The sequence below is a fragment of the Neopsephotus bourkii genome, unplaced genomic scaffold, assembly GCF_033783945.1.
Source record: "Neopsephotus bourkii isolate Nb327-2 ecotype Australia unplaced genomic scaffold, CSIRO-AGI_Nbou_v1 NB_1181, whole genome shotgun sequence".
Taxonomy (NCBI): domain Eukaryota; kingdom Metazoa; phylum Chordata; class Aves; order Psittaciformes; family Psittacidae; genus Neopsephotus; species Neopsephotus bourkii.
In genome coordinates this window covers 2682161-2697564 of record NW_026901666.1, presented here as the reverse complement: position 1 = coordinate 2697564, position 15404 = coordinate 2682161, and the positions used below count along the sequence as shown (strand labels likewise).

The 15404-nt window shown below is 44.1% G+C and overlaps 1 protein-coding gene and 1 long non-coding RNA gene across 3 annotated transcripts; both read left to right on the top strand.

The window, feature by feature from the left end:
• Positions 1 to 2131: 2131 nt before the first annotated feature.
• RBM43 (RNA binding motif protein 43) lies at positions 2132 to 7324 on the top strand. Its single transcript, XM_061363740.1, has 3 exons — positions 2132 to 4090; positions 4659 to 4753; positions 4835 to 7324. The coding sequence occupies exons 1-3, from the start codon at positions 3865 to 3867 to the stop codon at positions 5567 to 5569; spliced, it is 1056 nt and encodes a 351-aa protein (XP_061219724.1). The 5' UTR covers positions 2132 to 3864; the 3' UTR covers positions 5570 to 7324.
• Positions 7325 to 11842: 4518 nt separating this feature from the next.
• LOC133217951 (uncharacterized) lies at positions 11843 to 13899 on the top strand. 2 transcript variants are annotated; one of them, XR_009727014.1, is made up of 3 exons: positions 11843 to 12189; positions 13286 to 13434; positions 13742 to 13899. It is a non-coding gene; the product is annotated as an uncharacterized LOC133217951 (long non-coding RNA). The 2 variants fall into 2 exon arrangements; XR_009727015.1 differs by having other exon boundaries at positions 13286 to 13899.
• Positions 13900 to 15404: the final 1505 nt, after the last annotated feature.

The following is a 15404-nucleotide window of genomic DNA, read 5'->3' as shown; positions in this document are numbered from 1 at the left end:
ACTGGCGCGGGTGGGTGTTGAGGGAGATCAGATGGGAAAAGGCACACAGAGTTTAGGGCAAATTAATTTTTCAGTGTATAAAGCTCCTCCTTTCATTTCCAGTTCTTCCTTTCAGTTCTCTTTCTGAGAGATCTTTGAAATAAAATGAAAGTGCAAAGTCAGAGGAAGATTTATTTTCCAAAGAGGAATGTTTTTCTTTTAATGCTGTTGCTGTTTTTATCTGCTACCTTTGGCGGCTGAAACGGTTTGCAACAATAATGTTAACTTCAAAGTAGCCTGGCTCTAACATTGAAAATATCTTATTTTCAAAGTATTTGACATTTTAGTGTGCAGGAAAAGCGCAATGCACCAAAGTAGTGCACAAAGTGCACTACAACCACACCTTAGGTATCATTATTCTAGAGAAATTATTAGTAGGCAATAAATATGTTGAATATGGGAAACTCCAAGGCTGCTAGCACCACAGCCGATTTTGAGTTTAGTGTTGGGTGAGATACATGTGGCTGTAGCACCTCTTACTGTTTAGTGCATGCAGAATCATGGATTGATTATATGACATTTATGAAATAATAATAAAAATGGTAGTAGTACTGAAGTATTTGTGGAGATTGCATACTTTTGCATGTGACAGCCTTAAAAATGCTGGTAAGTTCGGATGACTTAAAAAGAGAGGAAACTGATGAAAATAAAAATGTCATGCATTTTAACTGTACCTCACTGTTAAATGTTGAGTAATAAATCCTTAAAAAGGGAAGAAGTTTAGAATTCTCATAGCTACACGTTTTAAGTACATAAAATCAAGTAACATTTTAAGACAATCAGGCTTTGTAAATGTTTTTCTTCTCTGATGAATTGGTTATACTGTTTAAATTTCAAAGCAGTGGTGGTGCCACAGAAAGGCTGGTTTAAATTATGAGAAACGAGTACAGAATTTAGGTGATGTTTCTCGAAATGGCGAAATCCTTTCTTCTACCTACTTGGAGTGAATTAACCTTTGGCTGGAAGTTTGAAGAAGAACTGTGACTTTTTTATACCCGTACTACATACAAACCCTTGGTATTTTCATAGCTGCAGCTTCCACCATGAGCCAGACCTGCGCGTCGCTCGCGTCAGCCGGTCAGCCCTGGTGTGGGACTGTTTGGGTGCCGCGGTGGGTGTACCGGTCCAGGTGTACATGGGCTTTGTGTCGCCGTGCCTGTGTGCCTACCCGTGCCTCGCCGTGAGGGGGCACTGGGCATATGGGCCTTTTGTGCGGTAACGCAGCAGGGAGCATGCAGGCAGTGGGGTGAGGACCAGCAGGAGCAGATACGCAGGCCGGCCAGGGTGCGCTGCCTTGCGAGGCAGCGTCGCTGGAGGTTACCGGGGCTTCCAGCCGCCAATGGTGAGAATCGGAACACCGCTCCTGCGCGGGCTTTCCAGCGGCGGCCGGGAGGCGGCGCGGGGGAGGCCCTCCCGCAGCGGGGCTCCGGGACTCGGGGCCCGTAGTTTCGATTTCTCGGGTAGACCGGGGCAGGCCGAGAGCCCGGCAGGAGCCGGGACGGGCGGTGCTCAGGCGGCAGCCGCTCTCCGCCGCCCCGGACACCAGCGGAAGCCCCAGCTCGGTGGAGGGACAACCATGGCAAGTGCCGGGATTGGCGGCGGGAGGGGGCGTCATCGTCCGGGGCGCGCCGGGAGGCTTCGGGGAAGGGGGATGGGGAGAGCGCGGGCCTTCCCGCTGGCGCGCTCCAGTCCCCGCGACCCCCGCACAGGTTGGACCCGCCAGCCAGTGGGCAGAGAGCAGCCTTCTCCTGCTCGGGTTGTTAAAAGTCTCAGAGGGTTAGAAGTAACGGCAGCGTGGGGGAGCCGAGTGAACCGTGTCTGTCCTTCGCTCAGTTCCCGCACAGAAAGAAATGTCTTGTCTGCTATGGCCTGATGCCCTGACCCTCAAGTTTATTTAATGGTAGCATCAGGTCCGATTTCCCTGTCACTAGTATTACTATTTATGTTTTTTAATAACAGTGAGAACTTATGAGGTCTATAGGTAAGTCTTCATATTATCTCGTCAGTGTTGATATGTATAGCAGATATGCCAAGAAAATAGCAAATCATAGAATCACAGAATGGTTTGGGTTGGAAAGGACCTTAAAGCTCATCCGCTTCCAAACCCCGTGCCATGGGCAGGGACACCTTCCACTAGAGCAGGTTTCTCAAAGCCCCGTCCAACCTGCCCTTGAACACTGCCAGGGATGGGGCAGCCACAGCTTCTCTGGGCAGCCTCTGCCAGCACCTCACCACCCTCCCAGGGAAGAACTGCCCATGCACGAAGCACTGTGGTCACCAATGATCAGCACTGCAGGGCTTCTCTCCCTTACCCGCCTGCCTGTGTCCCTGAGGCACCCCCCGCAGCTGTGCAGCTCTGTCTAGCAACAGCCACTGCATACAGACTTGTCTTGGAAGTGATTCAGCACAAACGAGCTGTGTGTTCATGTGGATTTTTTTTTTCCTAACCCCAATAGTAGGCATGAGTGCTGCTCCAAAATACCAGCTGGCAAGGTGCAAGATGCTGTCTGGCAGCTGAGTGCTCCTGCTCATGCTTAGGCTGCATCGGCTGTGTGAAGCGTGAGAAAATCCTGCCTATAGCTCCATCAATCTTGGGAGCACCCTGTTTATATTCTCTTCATGTTGTCTCATTAGTGCAGAAACTTGCTTTCACACGAACGTTACCACCAAAATAATTGCCTAATATAATTAAAGCTTCTGGCTCTTTAAGTTTGATGGTGACAAAAAAAGGCCCCATGTCTTTATGAATTAAAAGCTCCCCTGGTTGTGCAGTCTCGTTGAGTCTGTCTCCTCAGAAACACTGTGGTGGTGGTCCACAAGGCTTTTAACGCATGTCAATGGAGCATTCGCCCCTGGCAGCGCATTCTGCAGGCTTTGTAATTGCTGTGCTGGCTCTAATATTTTATGCAGCCCAGGGTCCAGAAGAAGCTTTGTAAGAGAAGGCTAAAGAATTTAGCAGGAGTGGCTGACCATGAGTACAGCCACTTTGAAGTTATTGACAGTTCATTCCTGTGAATGCTGCCATGCAGATATACCAAATTATTTTCTTTCTTCCAAAAAGTCAATGAACTGTTACAAAATTTACTCAAGTGTTCCACTATTTACAGTAATTGTGCCATGATATTCCCAGTGAAGTATTACTGTTTATGTCTGTGTGATGAGAATGGAAAGAAAATATGCTTTTCTTAACGAGACATGAATGCAAATCCTATTTAGGATGGGTTTCATGTTTGCAGCATTAGGAGGTTTGGCCCTGATGAAAATCATGTGTGGTGCTAGTTGCTTTACTCCCTGTGAGTCTCGACTGGGATTATGTTCTTCCAATTTAACAATGTTATCCATTTAATAAGTGGAGAGAGATGAGTCAGAACACAACCCTAGATCCCAGCTCTCATGAATTTAACAAGTAAGTACAGTCTGAATCTGACCCTTCCACTCTGAAAAGACAATCCTTACTGAACAGTAAGTACAGTTAAAATTTTTCATTCTCTTCAGGTTTTGAATAGTAGAATCAAGAAGAAACTACCTCGTCAGTGTGACACTGGACCTTTCATTTGAAAAACTGTTAAATTTAGTTCTAATTTTTACTGCTTTAAGAAGATACTGAGAAGGCGTAAATTACAATTAAGAGTCAGGCTACTTCATACTGCACAGTACTGTAAAGGTGCCTAAGGGAGGCTGCTATCCACTGAAATCTGATTCATCAGTCTTCTAAAATGCTCAGTAGATGAACAGGTTGTGTATGCAAAGGGGAGGAGAGTCCCTTCAGCAACGGGTGTGAATCTGGGTAACCTCTGTGGGAGGTCACTGGGACTCCTTGCATTTATGGTGGCCTGTGTCTCTTGTGTGCAGGCGACAGGACAAGCTGCTAAATCAGCAAGGACAGTTGTCATTGCCGGTGTTCCAGATGGCCTTCTGCACAATGATGTCATGACCGACATACTGACAATTCATTTCCAAATGTCGAAGAACAACGGTGGAGATGTGGAGGACGTAATATATCCCACAGACAAAAAAGGAGTTGCATATGTAACTTTTGAAGATCAAAAAGGTAGTTATATGAATGTACTATAGAAAATACAGATGCCCCCTAAAGAATTAGCCCTAGAATGTTAATCCTAAAAGAAATTATTTTAAATTGTTTGCTGGTACTAGGATTTTATAGAACTGAGAGACCAACACCTCTCTTCTAGTCAGCCAAAGTTTTAGGATTGTATTTCTCTTTGGAGTCATGGCTGTCCTAGTTTTGGCTGGGATAGAGTTAATTCTTTCTCTCTTTTTTCTTTTTTTTTTTTTTCTCTAAACAGGCTTCCTGCAAAGTGTTTGTTACATTTGCTTTTAGGAATAAATTTATACCATGCATAACAGATAGGATTTTTGTAGTCGGGCATTTGAGAATAAATCTCTGCCAATTAATGTTTTAAGAAGACAGGCTTCTGCCCCTCTCTCTGAACCGTATTGACTAATCATAAAGTATTAGGGAAGAATATTGAATTGCCTGTGTGTACATTTGCAACATTGTGAGGGAAAGCATCAAGAGAAACATCCCCATGAAATGTTCTTCCATCAGACCTGCAGTAACGCGTTATCTTACTGCATGAATATGGCTTTCTCTTCAGTTGTAGAGAGTGTTCTAAAAAAGGATGAACATCGACTAGAGGACAAGAGGTTCTCCAGATACTACCCGCTGAAAGTAACCCGCTTCTCTGAAAATGTAAGCTCTTTGTTAATTTATCTAGTTGTACTTCCATTGCTATCTTAACCATTACTTAACTTCTCCAATTCAAAATTCTAGGTCTTCAGCTCTGTCACATGTGTCCTCGATATGTCTATTTTCAAAGAACAATTCATTTTAGAAGATCTGATACAAGAAATGAAAAAGAGTACAGATTTGAACTTTGGTCCTTTGCAATCCAGTGGGCATATTTCTGTTCAAGGGTCATTTCCAGATATCAAATTGTTAAGAGACTTTCTCTTATTAAAAGCAAAATCCATTTCAGAGAAGGACAAAAGAGAAAAAGGTACGTCGCACCAGAGACCAAGAAGGAGGCAACAGCAGCCCGGACTTACCACGGAGATGAGTAATTTTGGTCATGGTGTGGAAAAACAGGTGGTTGTTCTTGACACAGATGTATATCGCTACCTGAAGTCCTTTTTTCCCAGGACATTCATAGTGAATGATGACACTGTGATTTTTGACATCACTGATGGTGATGTAACTACACTATATATTGAGAATGCTGGAAGTAGGTCTGATGCTGGACAGGCATTACGAGTCAAAGAGAAAATTGAAAACTGGTCTATAAAACTCCATAAAACTCTGCGTAAGGAGAGGATTGACTTCAAGGAACACACCAGAGATGAAAAGCAGAGATATAGGAGGGCGTGTGAAAGCGTGAATCCCCATTACCCTCGTGTTTTGATCATCTTTTATGATACTCACATTGATGTTATAGGAAATCCTTCTGAGGTTTTTGAGTTTACAAAGAAAGTGAGCAATGAGATTCAGAGCCTGTTTTGTAGCAGGTAGAAAGTTAGTGTTTATGTTGCTTACATGTTGTACAGACTGTACCTGTGCACATCTGTGTCACTGAAGATCTGTCACATTGCTCACACTCACAGGTTGGGCAGTCTGCATCTGAGGGTGAACAAGCCCGTTCCTCCCGATTAAGTTTGGAACAGGAAGTAAATTACCTCTGTATCTCTTGTGAGCTTAAGAGACTGAAGCAGTTAGGCCTCTTCTGTCTAGATAAAACTCCTTTTTCCTTTGTTAGATGTGTTCTGGGCGTATGCACATTCATTCTCTTGGCATCAGAGAGCACAGGATGAGAAAAGACAATTTTTTTATGAGTTCTCATTAGCATAAGAAGCCTGACTGACAAAGCTGGGTAAGCCAACCTGATACAAGATACTGCACTGAAGTCATGTTTCTCTGCACAGGGAGATGACCACTGAAAACAGGAGTGGTGGCCTTTTTCTGTTGGCTTTATCTGCAAAAGGAACTTCTTGTCATTGGGATGCAAGAAGATACAGCTTTGACGCTTGAGGGGGTGAAATGCTTATTAAATATATGAGCTTGTCATGTCTTGAAAAAGACTTTAGAAGATGGTATTGGAAGTTCTTGACAGTAAAAAAATAAGTACGTTTATTTTCATAAGAGCAATAACATGGGTTTTTTTTCCAGAATCTCCCACAGAAGTACTGTATACCTATTGTCCCTCATCTTTTCTATGTGGCTCCTTGTTGAAAGGGAGTCTCCATCTTTGTAGCCACCCTTTACTGGAACATGGTGATAAAGTCTCCCTTGAGCCTTCTGTTCTCTTTTTCTGATTCACAGCATTAGTACTTCCTATTCATTACTATAAGTGTTTAGGGCTGGACTGGTAAAACAGTGGCATTGATGTTACTTTGAATCCTGACTGATAACTACTGGCTGAGCGTCACTTTTTGAGTCAAGTTTGACAACAGTTTGCAGCATGGGCACAGGCGTCATTCAGGTCTTATTGCCTAGCAAGCAACTCATTTTTACTGAGCGATTTTCAATCAATCTTAGTGTCTTAAAATCCTGAAAACATCACAGATGAATAGAATTTTATTGCTGAATGCTGGTTTAGCTGCAACAGCTCCTCTTCAGGTCCATTTGTCAAGCGCCCCTTTGCCACTGTGTCCTTGGCAGCACTCAGCTGCTGAGTGCTGGGGTCTTTCTCTTGCACCCACCAGCCAGCATTGACTTATTGTTTCCAAGCGCTCTCCCATCTGCCGTCTCTGGTCTCATACTGAGGATGTAATTTCTTTAGACAAAAAGAGCTTTGCATTGGTGGTTTGGGGACTTTTTTGTTGTGGTTTGCTTTGTTTTTGATTTCTATGGAGTGCCTAGTAAATGGGGAGTGGATCCAGGGTGAATTAGCAAATAGTAGCTATTGTCATGCTCCAGGCTTTCTGGGGCTACTTTTACATGTCATATTTGCAGTGGTATCGGCCACAAACACCTCAACTTTGTCACCTTTGATGGTTCCTTGTAGCTATGCAAGGACAAGGCAGGACAGGGTCTTTACTAGTGATGGTAGAAAGGTTGTGGCATGTATGGCCAGTGACTGAGTTACTCTTAAGATTTAAACCCACAGAGGAACCTGCTTTCTGTAACAGAAAAAAAGCTGTGATCTACCAGGATAAACAAATATTTGCAGTAAAAATATAAACAGCATTTTAGCAGAATAACATCCTAAATGAAGCATGTATTTGTTCCTTCCTTCACAATGTAGGTACCATGGAAAACAATAGATGTTTAGCAAAAAAAATAAATGAAAGTCCGATTTTGTCATTACCATGAATATTAAGCAAATACAACAAAACAAATCAGTAGTAAGTCTGGTAAGAGACTTGGCCAGCTCTCATTCTCCTGGTTATTTTTATGGCAAGCAAAGCATTGCTGTATCTATTAAACTCCACTTGGGAAAGGCATTTTGTATTTGTGTATATTGGAAAATACCTGGGAAACCGTATCAGATGTTATCCCTAGATCTAAGCCATTGTATTCTCAGCATCGAGTTTGCCTTTTAATTTGAACAGAGAATTTGCTCCAGGGACCCCAACGAAGTATTTGTCCTTATTGCTGCTCCAGTGCTCACTGCCCTTTGCTGGAAGAGGTTACATAACAGTTCATGTTGTAAAAATACAAAGCCTAATTTTGACTTAAGACACACGTCCTACTGACACAGCCTAAAAAATAAAGAATAATTTGAAAAGGTCGCAAATAGCATCAGAACCTGAGCCCAGTTCCTGGCAGCACCCTGCTATGGGGAGTGGGGTAAACACCATTTTTTGTCACCTGAAAAGCTGAGGCTTTGAGAGAAAATTTGACATCCCTTACCAGCAAAATACACAATTTGGAGGCAAAAGCAATCTCCCAGATTGACCGGAGGGGATGGGGGAGGTGGATGGAGGAGGAGTGATTGACTGGAGTCCTTTTACCATCACTGACAGAAAGCACAGGGAGGACAAAGCCACCTTTACTCTCCATTGTACCTGTGCATCTAATTATGCAATGTAGAAAATTATTCAATTCCTGCAGGAAGGAGGTTGTTCCATCAGGAAAAAAATCCCTTCCTGCAGGTTTAATTGTTGTCATCAGAACTGCCTCTGTCACCTTTGAGTTGCATTGAAACTTTCTCTGTGCATCTGTTAAAAAAGCAGACTACAAAAGACCTGTCACATCTCCTGAAAGACTGCAGTGCCCTCATGACATTTTCTTAAGGACTTGCTGCTTTTGGGAGCCATGTGTCTTATTTTACAAAGAAAAACACAAAACCATGTGTAGGAAAACCAAACAGCCTTACAAGCAAATAACTCATTCTTTAAGACAACTTTTAGGCTTAAGTCTTCATCTGGCCACACTGGAGACTCAAACGCATAAAATTCAGAGGAAAACAGACAATAGTCATCAGCCATCAGGGTGATGGGGTCATCAACCACAGGGTGAGAGTACCTGCAGCCAGCTGAGGTCGGATGGGGACATGCTCCCACCAAGAGAGAGGAGATGAATTTAGCAGGCTGTGTATCCGGAGGAGTGGAGGCTCTCACTTAGCTCCGGTTTGGCTCTCGGGGGCCTCCCATAAACAAACACACACAGTCTTGTTGTGTTGCACATCTTGTGCAAGAGAAAAGCAGCTGTAGAGCAGAGCCAAGTGAGCACTGGGGAGATTCCTCCTCCGTTGCACATTTCTGTGGTGACTTCCCTTGCATTTAGCTTGCATTTAAACAGCTGGTGGCTGTTTATGGGATATGTGGCTTCTAACAAATTTAATTAAAAATAACTCGGTTTTTGTCTTTTGGGCTTCTACCCCTTAATCAGCTACAGTTCCTAATGAAAAGACCTTTTCCATCCTTCTCTTTTAAACTAAGAGCATAGTAATATCACATGTAGATACATTACCTGTATCACCTACCATTAGAGGATGGGAGTCTTCCCTGATTTCTGCAGCAGGCTGCCCATACAACTTGGCTAACAGAATAATAAAAATATTCATTTTAATTATGATTTAAACAAAGTCAACAAAAAACAAAGTCAACAAAAAACCCTCAAAAACACACAAGGAAAAATAAGTCAAAACTGAACAGACATTCAGAATCAACAGCACCTAATCTGGTTGTACTTACTTTTTCCTTAACTACAGAGGATTGCAGAACATCTGCTGGAAAGCAAGTGCTTTTTCTGCTTCAGCTAACACAGCTTTCCTTTGTCTCCTGACACCCATTAATGACCTTTAAAGAAACCTCCTGAAAGTAACTCAGTTAAGAAGAAGCACTACTAATGGCAGTGGCCACTGCTGCTGGAGCATTGCATTAAAGCCATTTCTCAGGTGGATTTCACCTCTTGTTACTACTGCCACCTTTGTAAAAGGAATAGTATGGGTCAGGACCTGCTACACAGAGTACTTTACCAAAAAAAAGCTGTATAAAATACTGGAAAAAACAAAGCTCTAATATATTTGTACAGATGAAATAACTTCATATTCTGTAAATTCCTAACACTGTGAAGGAGGAAGCACATCGCATGCTGAGCGTTGCATGTACAGATGGCAGTGCTGTCACTTGGACTGAATCATGCAGAGGAAGGGTGGATTTTCTCCAAGGCAGAAGCTATGGTTGATAGTCACAACTCATCCCTGATGAAGATATAAGCAGCTGGCTGTGTGTAATGCATATGGTTCTTCATATCCTAGTCCCTAGCTTGGTCCTGGAACAGCTTCGTATTTCCTGCACACTCAAGGGTACCAGAATACAGAGACGAAGCCTTGCGTGAGATGGTTTAGTGTGAGGTGTCCCTCCCCACAGCAGGGGGGTTGGAACTAGATTATCTTAAGGTCCTTTCCAACCCTAACTATTCTATGATTCTATGGTACATATCTTGTCAGGTCTTAAGTAACAGCCACTGATGTGTTCCGCTTCTCCAGCTGGACACAAGGAGATGAGCAAGGGCCATCTTCCCCAGTGCGTTCCACCGCGTGGACTTCGTCCCATGTAACTTCTCTTGCCATAAACACGGGAAGCACAAGAGGGAGCCAGATGCTTTGAAGCTGAAATCCCAAAGTCTCCGCTGGGGTCCTTCCCAACGGCACCCGGTGAAGGAGATGCCGGAAGCAGGTGCTGCTCCGTCCCTTGGCTGGTGGAAAAAGAGCTCAGGTCTGTTTGCCTGGAGCAAAATCTGGGAGAGATCCCTTCCAGTCTTTCATTGCTCACACTTGCATCACTTTCTTTGAAGCTTATACAAAAATGGGTAAGGAAATTGTCTACTGACCAATTTCACACTGAAATCACAGACGAGTAAATTGACCAGAAGCCTGAGCACTGCTGTAGTTAATCCCTTGTTAAACATCATTGCTTCAGCATGTAGGGCCTTGAACCAGCCAAACGCAATGTGGCACCACGCAGGCAGATCACCTTGGTGCCCACATCAGCTGTGGGGGATGACCACCCTGTGCCCACTATCATGAGAGAAGGGAGTTAGCTGAAGGAAAAAGCAGATACAAGTCAGCTGTTCTGCTAGCTGGGGGTGATGTTTCCAGCTAACCACCATCCCTTAGAGGTGAGGACCTGGATCCCAGTTTACCTGTACTATCTCCTCCAAGTGCAAAGGCCTTGGAGGAGGGACACCACCAACCCTCAGCCACCACTGCACTGAGCAATTTAACTCTTCCCACATGTAAGAATAACCCATCCCATCTCTTCTTGGCATGGCTGGGACTGAAGTCAGTGGGCAGTGCTGGTATACAGCCATGGGTTTGATTTTCAGTTAAGACACCCTTAGCAAAGATTTTTTAAAATCTTCGCTTCCATTTTGGCATAGATAATGACAAATCTTTACTAGTTTTAGAATAAAAGCAACATCTTGCCTTGGTGTTGCATATAGATGTGCTCTGCCTGGCCTGCACACAGGGACTTTGCAGAAACTCACCATTTTTACCATTGTCTGGGTGCTTCTATGTATTAGCAGACAGCTTTTGTACAGATACAGCCAGTTCTTAACAACTGGAAAGTTTTAATGCACACAGTAAACACCACTGGGAGCGCTTTTTTCTGCTTTAAGTTATATGAACGCTTCCCCCATGAGTTAAGGGATTTGGCATTTCTCTCAGGCATACTTTACATTTTCCAAGCTTTCTGAGTAACACATTGAGAGACTTAAGCATCTGCACTGCCAAATCAAATGAGAGGAGAAACAATTTTGCAGGCTCATTAATGCCTAGCACTGACAGGCCTGGAGGGGCTGCAATTTTATTTACATAGGGTAGAGACAGGGCTTTAGGGAAGTGCAGTGTTATTTACACAGAGAAGATATGCTCTTTCTGAGGTAGGGGTCTCATTTGGGTGCAAAAGGGACAGGAATGGGAAGCACAGTCTTAGACAGATACGGTTTTACCTGTGCTTCCAAAACCACACTTAAAAGCACAGTCATAAATGCTGCTTTTAGTAGCAGCTGGAGTATTTCTCCCACATGTGGAACAGTTAAGAGTTCAGCTACATCAGCTATCCTACTGCTAGCAGAGCCCCTGAGAGCAAACAAGGGTGATTCAGCTACAAAGGAAAAAAGAACTTGAAGATGGGAAAATAAAGAAAACCCACAAAATAACAGCACTTATAATAACTACAGTTATCAACCCCCACCCCCTCCAAACTCTCCCGAAGTCTAAACCACAATAACTGTATTTATCTAGTTGTTGGCTTGATACTATTTGCAGAGCTATTCTCCTGCTCCCCCACTGCTGCTCCCTAATGCGCCTCACAAACATGCCCTGAGGTTGCCCCACACCATTACAGCCTGCACACACCACCCACCTCCTCCCAGTCTCTCTCCTCAGCCTATGAAGCATTGTCTTCACCGCCCCAGAGTCATCCTCTCAGCCTCCACAAGAGCTGATGATTAATTGAAGCCAGCTGCTTGGCTCTCTCCCCTTCTTCCCACACCACTTTGCATTCCTATTAAAGCACATGCACTGCCCCAGCAGTGTATTTGGCTTTTTAGAGTGTGTAGCAGTGATGCTGCTGCAGAAACAGGGCCAACTTTCACACTTTTCTTTGTGAGCCGTAGCTGTTTGGTTATCAGAAATTCACAATGGCAAACTTAGTCTGCAATGTCATTGGCCTCAGAAGGTATTTAAAGTCTTGCTGGTTTAGGGCCTGTGTTATGTTTTTAGCTTTTGGTGTTATATTCTCAGTTTTCTAATATGGGTAACCCTGAAGAGCCTCTAAACTTGCAGTGCTGCCATAGGAATCACATATTGAATACCTAATCATATAAGACATTCTTGAGAATGCTATTTAACTTACCAGACCTATGATGCTTTGTAGTATATTAGCTGTCTGAAGTAACAATCTAGTTGTTGAGGACAGCAAGCCTCTTCTGAAGGATAATTTATTCTGCTTTGGAACAGGTGGTATTTGGTGGTCTCCACAGATAGCACACACATCCCTCCTTACTGTGCAGATGAACAGCAGATGAAAAATCTTAGATAGTTCTGGATTCTTGCTACTCATTTCTAGTTGACTCTTTTGCCTCTACTTAACTGCCAGCTTTGTTGTCCTGTTGGGAATGCAGAGGAAGGCACAAAAGGATTCGTAATGTGTATCCAGCATCACTGAGGTCGATGTGTCCTTATGTTGTTTCCAGTTACCATATGGTGAGTTTGCTGGGATTATGGACTGGTTAATGTGTCCTGGCTTAGCAGTCTTTCAAGTTCCCCAGTACTTAGAGAGAAAGCAAAACCCTCGCATGTCTAGTAGGTATCTTCCAGCTCTTGGAGAAATATCTCAGATGTGCAACTGTAAGTGAGGTGTGATTTGGTTTCCTTCGCATTTCAGGTGTCTGGAGCCTGTAATTGCACTGATATCTGATATAGATCTTTCCAATCAGATGCTTGTGCTCCTGACTTGTTTTGTTCAGGGATGAATATACTGTATGCTGAGAGTGCCACCGAGTTAGAGCATTAAGACTGAGCATGCAGAAGCTGCACTTGGTTTGCTTTGTACCTCAGCCTGAGGTTATCAACTCTTCGTGTCAACTGACATTTAGCCTGCTTCTGTATTGGCCAGTCCTAAGCCACATCCATTGCCACTCCCAGGCTTTGTGCAAATAGAAACAGAAGTAAATAAATACCAGGGTCACAGAACTAAAGAGTTAAGAAAGCTTTGTATTCTTCCCCAGGGTAGAGCCTATTGCCACTTGTAAACACTTGCTGTTTATTTCCAGGTGGTAATTAAAACAGCTTCTCCCCACCAAGTCGGTATTACAGCAGAAGGCTGACAATTTCCCGGAGAAAACAGCTGTGCTCCCACTAATGAGCCTCAAGATCAGCAAAATGCGATGCGTGTGCGCGGTTGTAGCTGCAGCTCTGCCATGTGAGACCCAAAGATATTTTGATAATTCTTACTGGTATTTCTTAGAGGTTTCTGTTTTTTCTACTGTTATGATGCCAACTCGTAAAAGTCTGCTCATCACACTGTGAAGTTTTTCCTTTTTATTACTTACTGTGAGCTGTTGCTAATTCAATTAGGTAACAGTGACATATGGAATGGGTTCTGTCGGGAGAGGGCAAACTAACCAAAGTATGGGCAGGGAAAGCATGGGGCAGTGTGTTTCTGATTTTATGGAAGAAATGCATTTTTGTATCATGCAGTTCAATGAAACATTTTTCTTTTTTTACAGGATGAATTAATTTTTGCAAGGCTGGAGCGGGAGTTTGAGAAATGGTTTCATTCCCTTCATGTGGCATATTCACATTTTCACAAATTACTTTGCAAATAACGGGCATTCTTTAATAGGGAGGATGGAGGCTGGGTAAATTAAAGCAGAATTGTCAAGTATTACTGCTACGTGGCCTTTGCAGGTTCTTCACAACCACAACCATAAAATTGTGATGTTTGTTCATCTTAATGGTTGCTCCAGTGAGTAGATAGCAGTAGCCTTGCCATTGGGTTACGTAAACCTGGTTTGAACATCCATATATAGCAGTGTTAATGGCTAGCTGATGAATTGTGTTCTGCACTGAATTTAAGCTTAAATGTGTGCTGTTGTATGAGTAGGAAGTAAGTACAGGCGTGGCTGGAGCATGGTGACAGTGGTAGATTAGGAGCAAAAGTCTCTCCTTCCTGACTCCAGACTTCTGCTGAGGTCAACCTGAGTATCCCATCACCTCAAAAAGAATTGGGACTTCATTCCTGTTTTGGCTTTGGTGGGCATCCTGGGCAGCACATAAAGCCAGCCAGGCCTGTATTAAACACTGGGAAAACTCGTAGATGGATTTGAAAAAGATCTCCCTGTCTCACGGGCCAGAAGCTTGCTGCTGGCTTCTGCCAGTCCATGCTGTGTGATGGTGGAGTGCACCTTCCAGGAGGGTGGATTGCCAGGGAAACAGCTGGCTTCCTGAAAGCAGAGTCTTATGGGAATCCTCAGGGCTCAGTTGTGTTTGGGTAAGCAGGAAAACTCTCATGCTTACATTTTTTTCTGGTGTGGATTGACTTCATAGAATAGAATCACAGAATGGTTTGGGTTGGAAGGGACTTTAAAGATCATCTCGTTTCCAGGAACACCTTCCACTAGGTCCATCCAACCCAGCCTTGGACACTGCCAGGGATGGGGCAGCCACAGCTTTTCTGGGCAACCTGTGCCAGGGCCTCACCACCCTCATAATGAAGAACTTCTAGTATCTAAACTAAATCTTCCCTCTGTCAGTTCAAAGCTATTCCCCCTTGTCCTATCCCTACAGGCCCCTGTCAAAAGCCCCTCTCCAGCTTTTTTGTTGACCCTTTTACATACTGGAAGCTTCTCTAAGCTATCTCCAGAGCCTTCTCTTCTCCAGGCTGAACAAGCCCAGCTCTCTCAGCCTGTCTCCACAGGAGAGGTGCTGTAGCCTTTGGGGGATCTCTGTGGCCTTCTCTGCATGCGCTCCAACAGGTCCACATCTTTCTGATGCTTGGTGCCCCTGAGCTGGATACAGCACCACAATGGGGGTCTCACAAGGTTTTAGAAGAGGGGGCAGAATCACCTCTTTTACCTGACAGGTCACGGTGCTGGAGATGCGGCCCAGGACACAGCTCTCTGGGCTGCAAGTGCACACTGCCAGGTGATGTTGAGCCAGGACTTGCTGCCTCCACTAGTACCTCCCTTGCTCCCAATGGCAAATCATCTTTGTCACCACTATGTCTTGGTCCATTTATCAGTAGTTTCCCACCCTCTGCTTTCCCACTGCCTTCACACTGCAGGAGCCAAAACCTTCAGTTCAGACAAATCTGCTGCTGAGAGGAGGTTTGGGACAGTCTCAGATTTGCTGCCCTGCCTGTTCCAGGGTAGATATGACCCCAGACTGCCT

Excerpts from the sequence above, each read along its gene's own strand:
- RBM43 (XM_061363740.1), top strand. The coding sequence starts at position 3,865 with ATGGTGGCCTGTGTCTCTTGTGTGCAGGCGACAGGACAAGCTGCTAAA. Across the intron at positions 4,091-4,658 it reads AACTTTTGAAGATCAAAAAG|TTGTAGAGAGTGTTCTAAAA; the intron begins GTAGTTATATGA and ends CTTTCTCTTCAG. Across the intron at positions 4,754-4,834 it reads TAACCCGCTTCTCTGAAAAT|GTCTTCAGCTCTGTCACATG; the intron begins GTAAGCTCTTTG and ends TCAAAATTCTAG.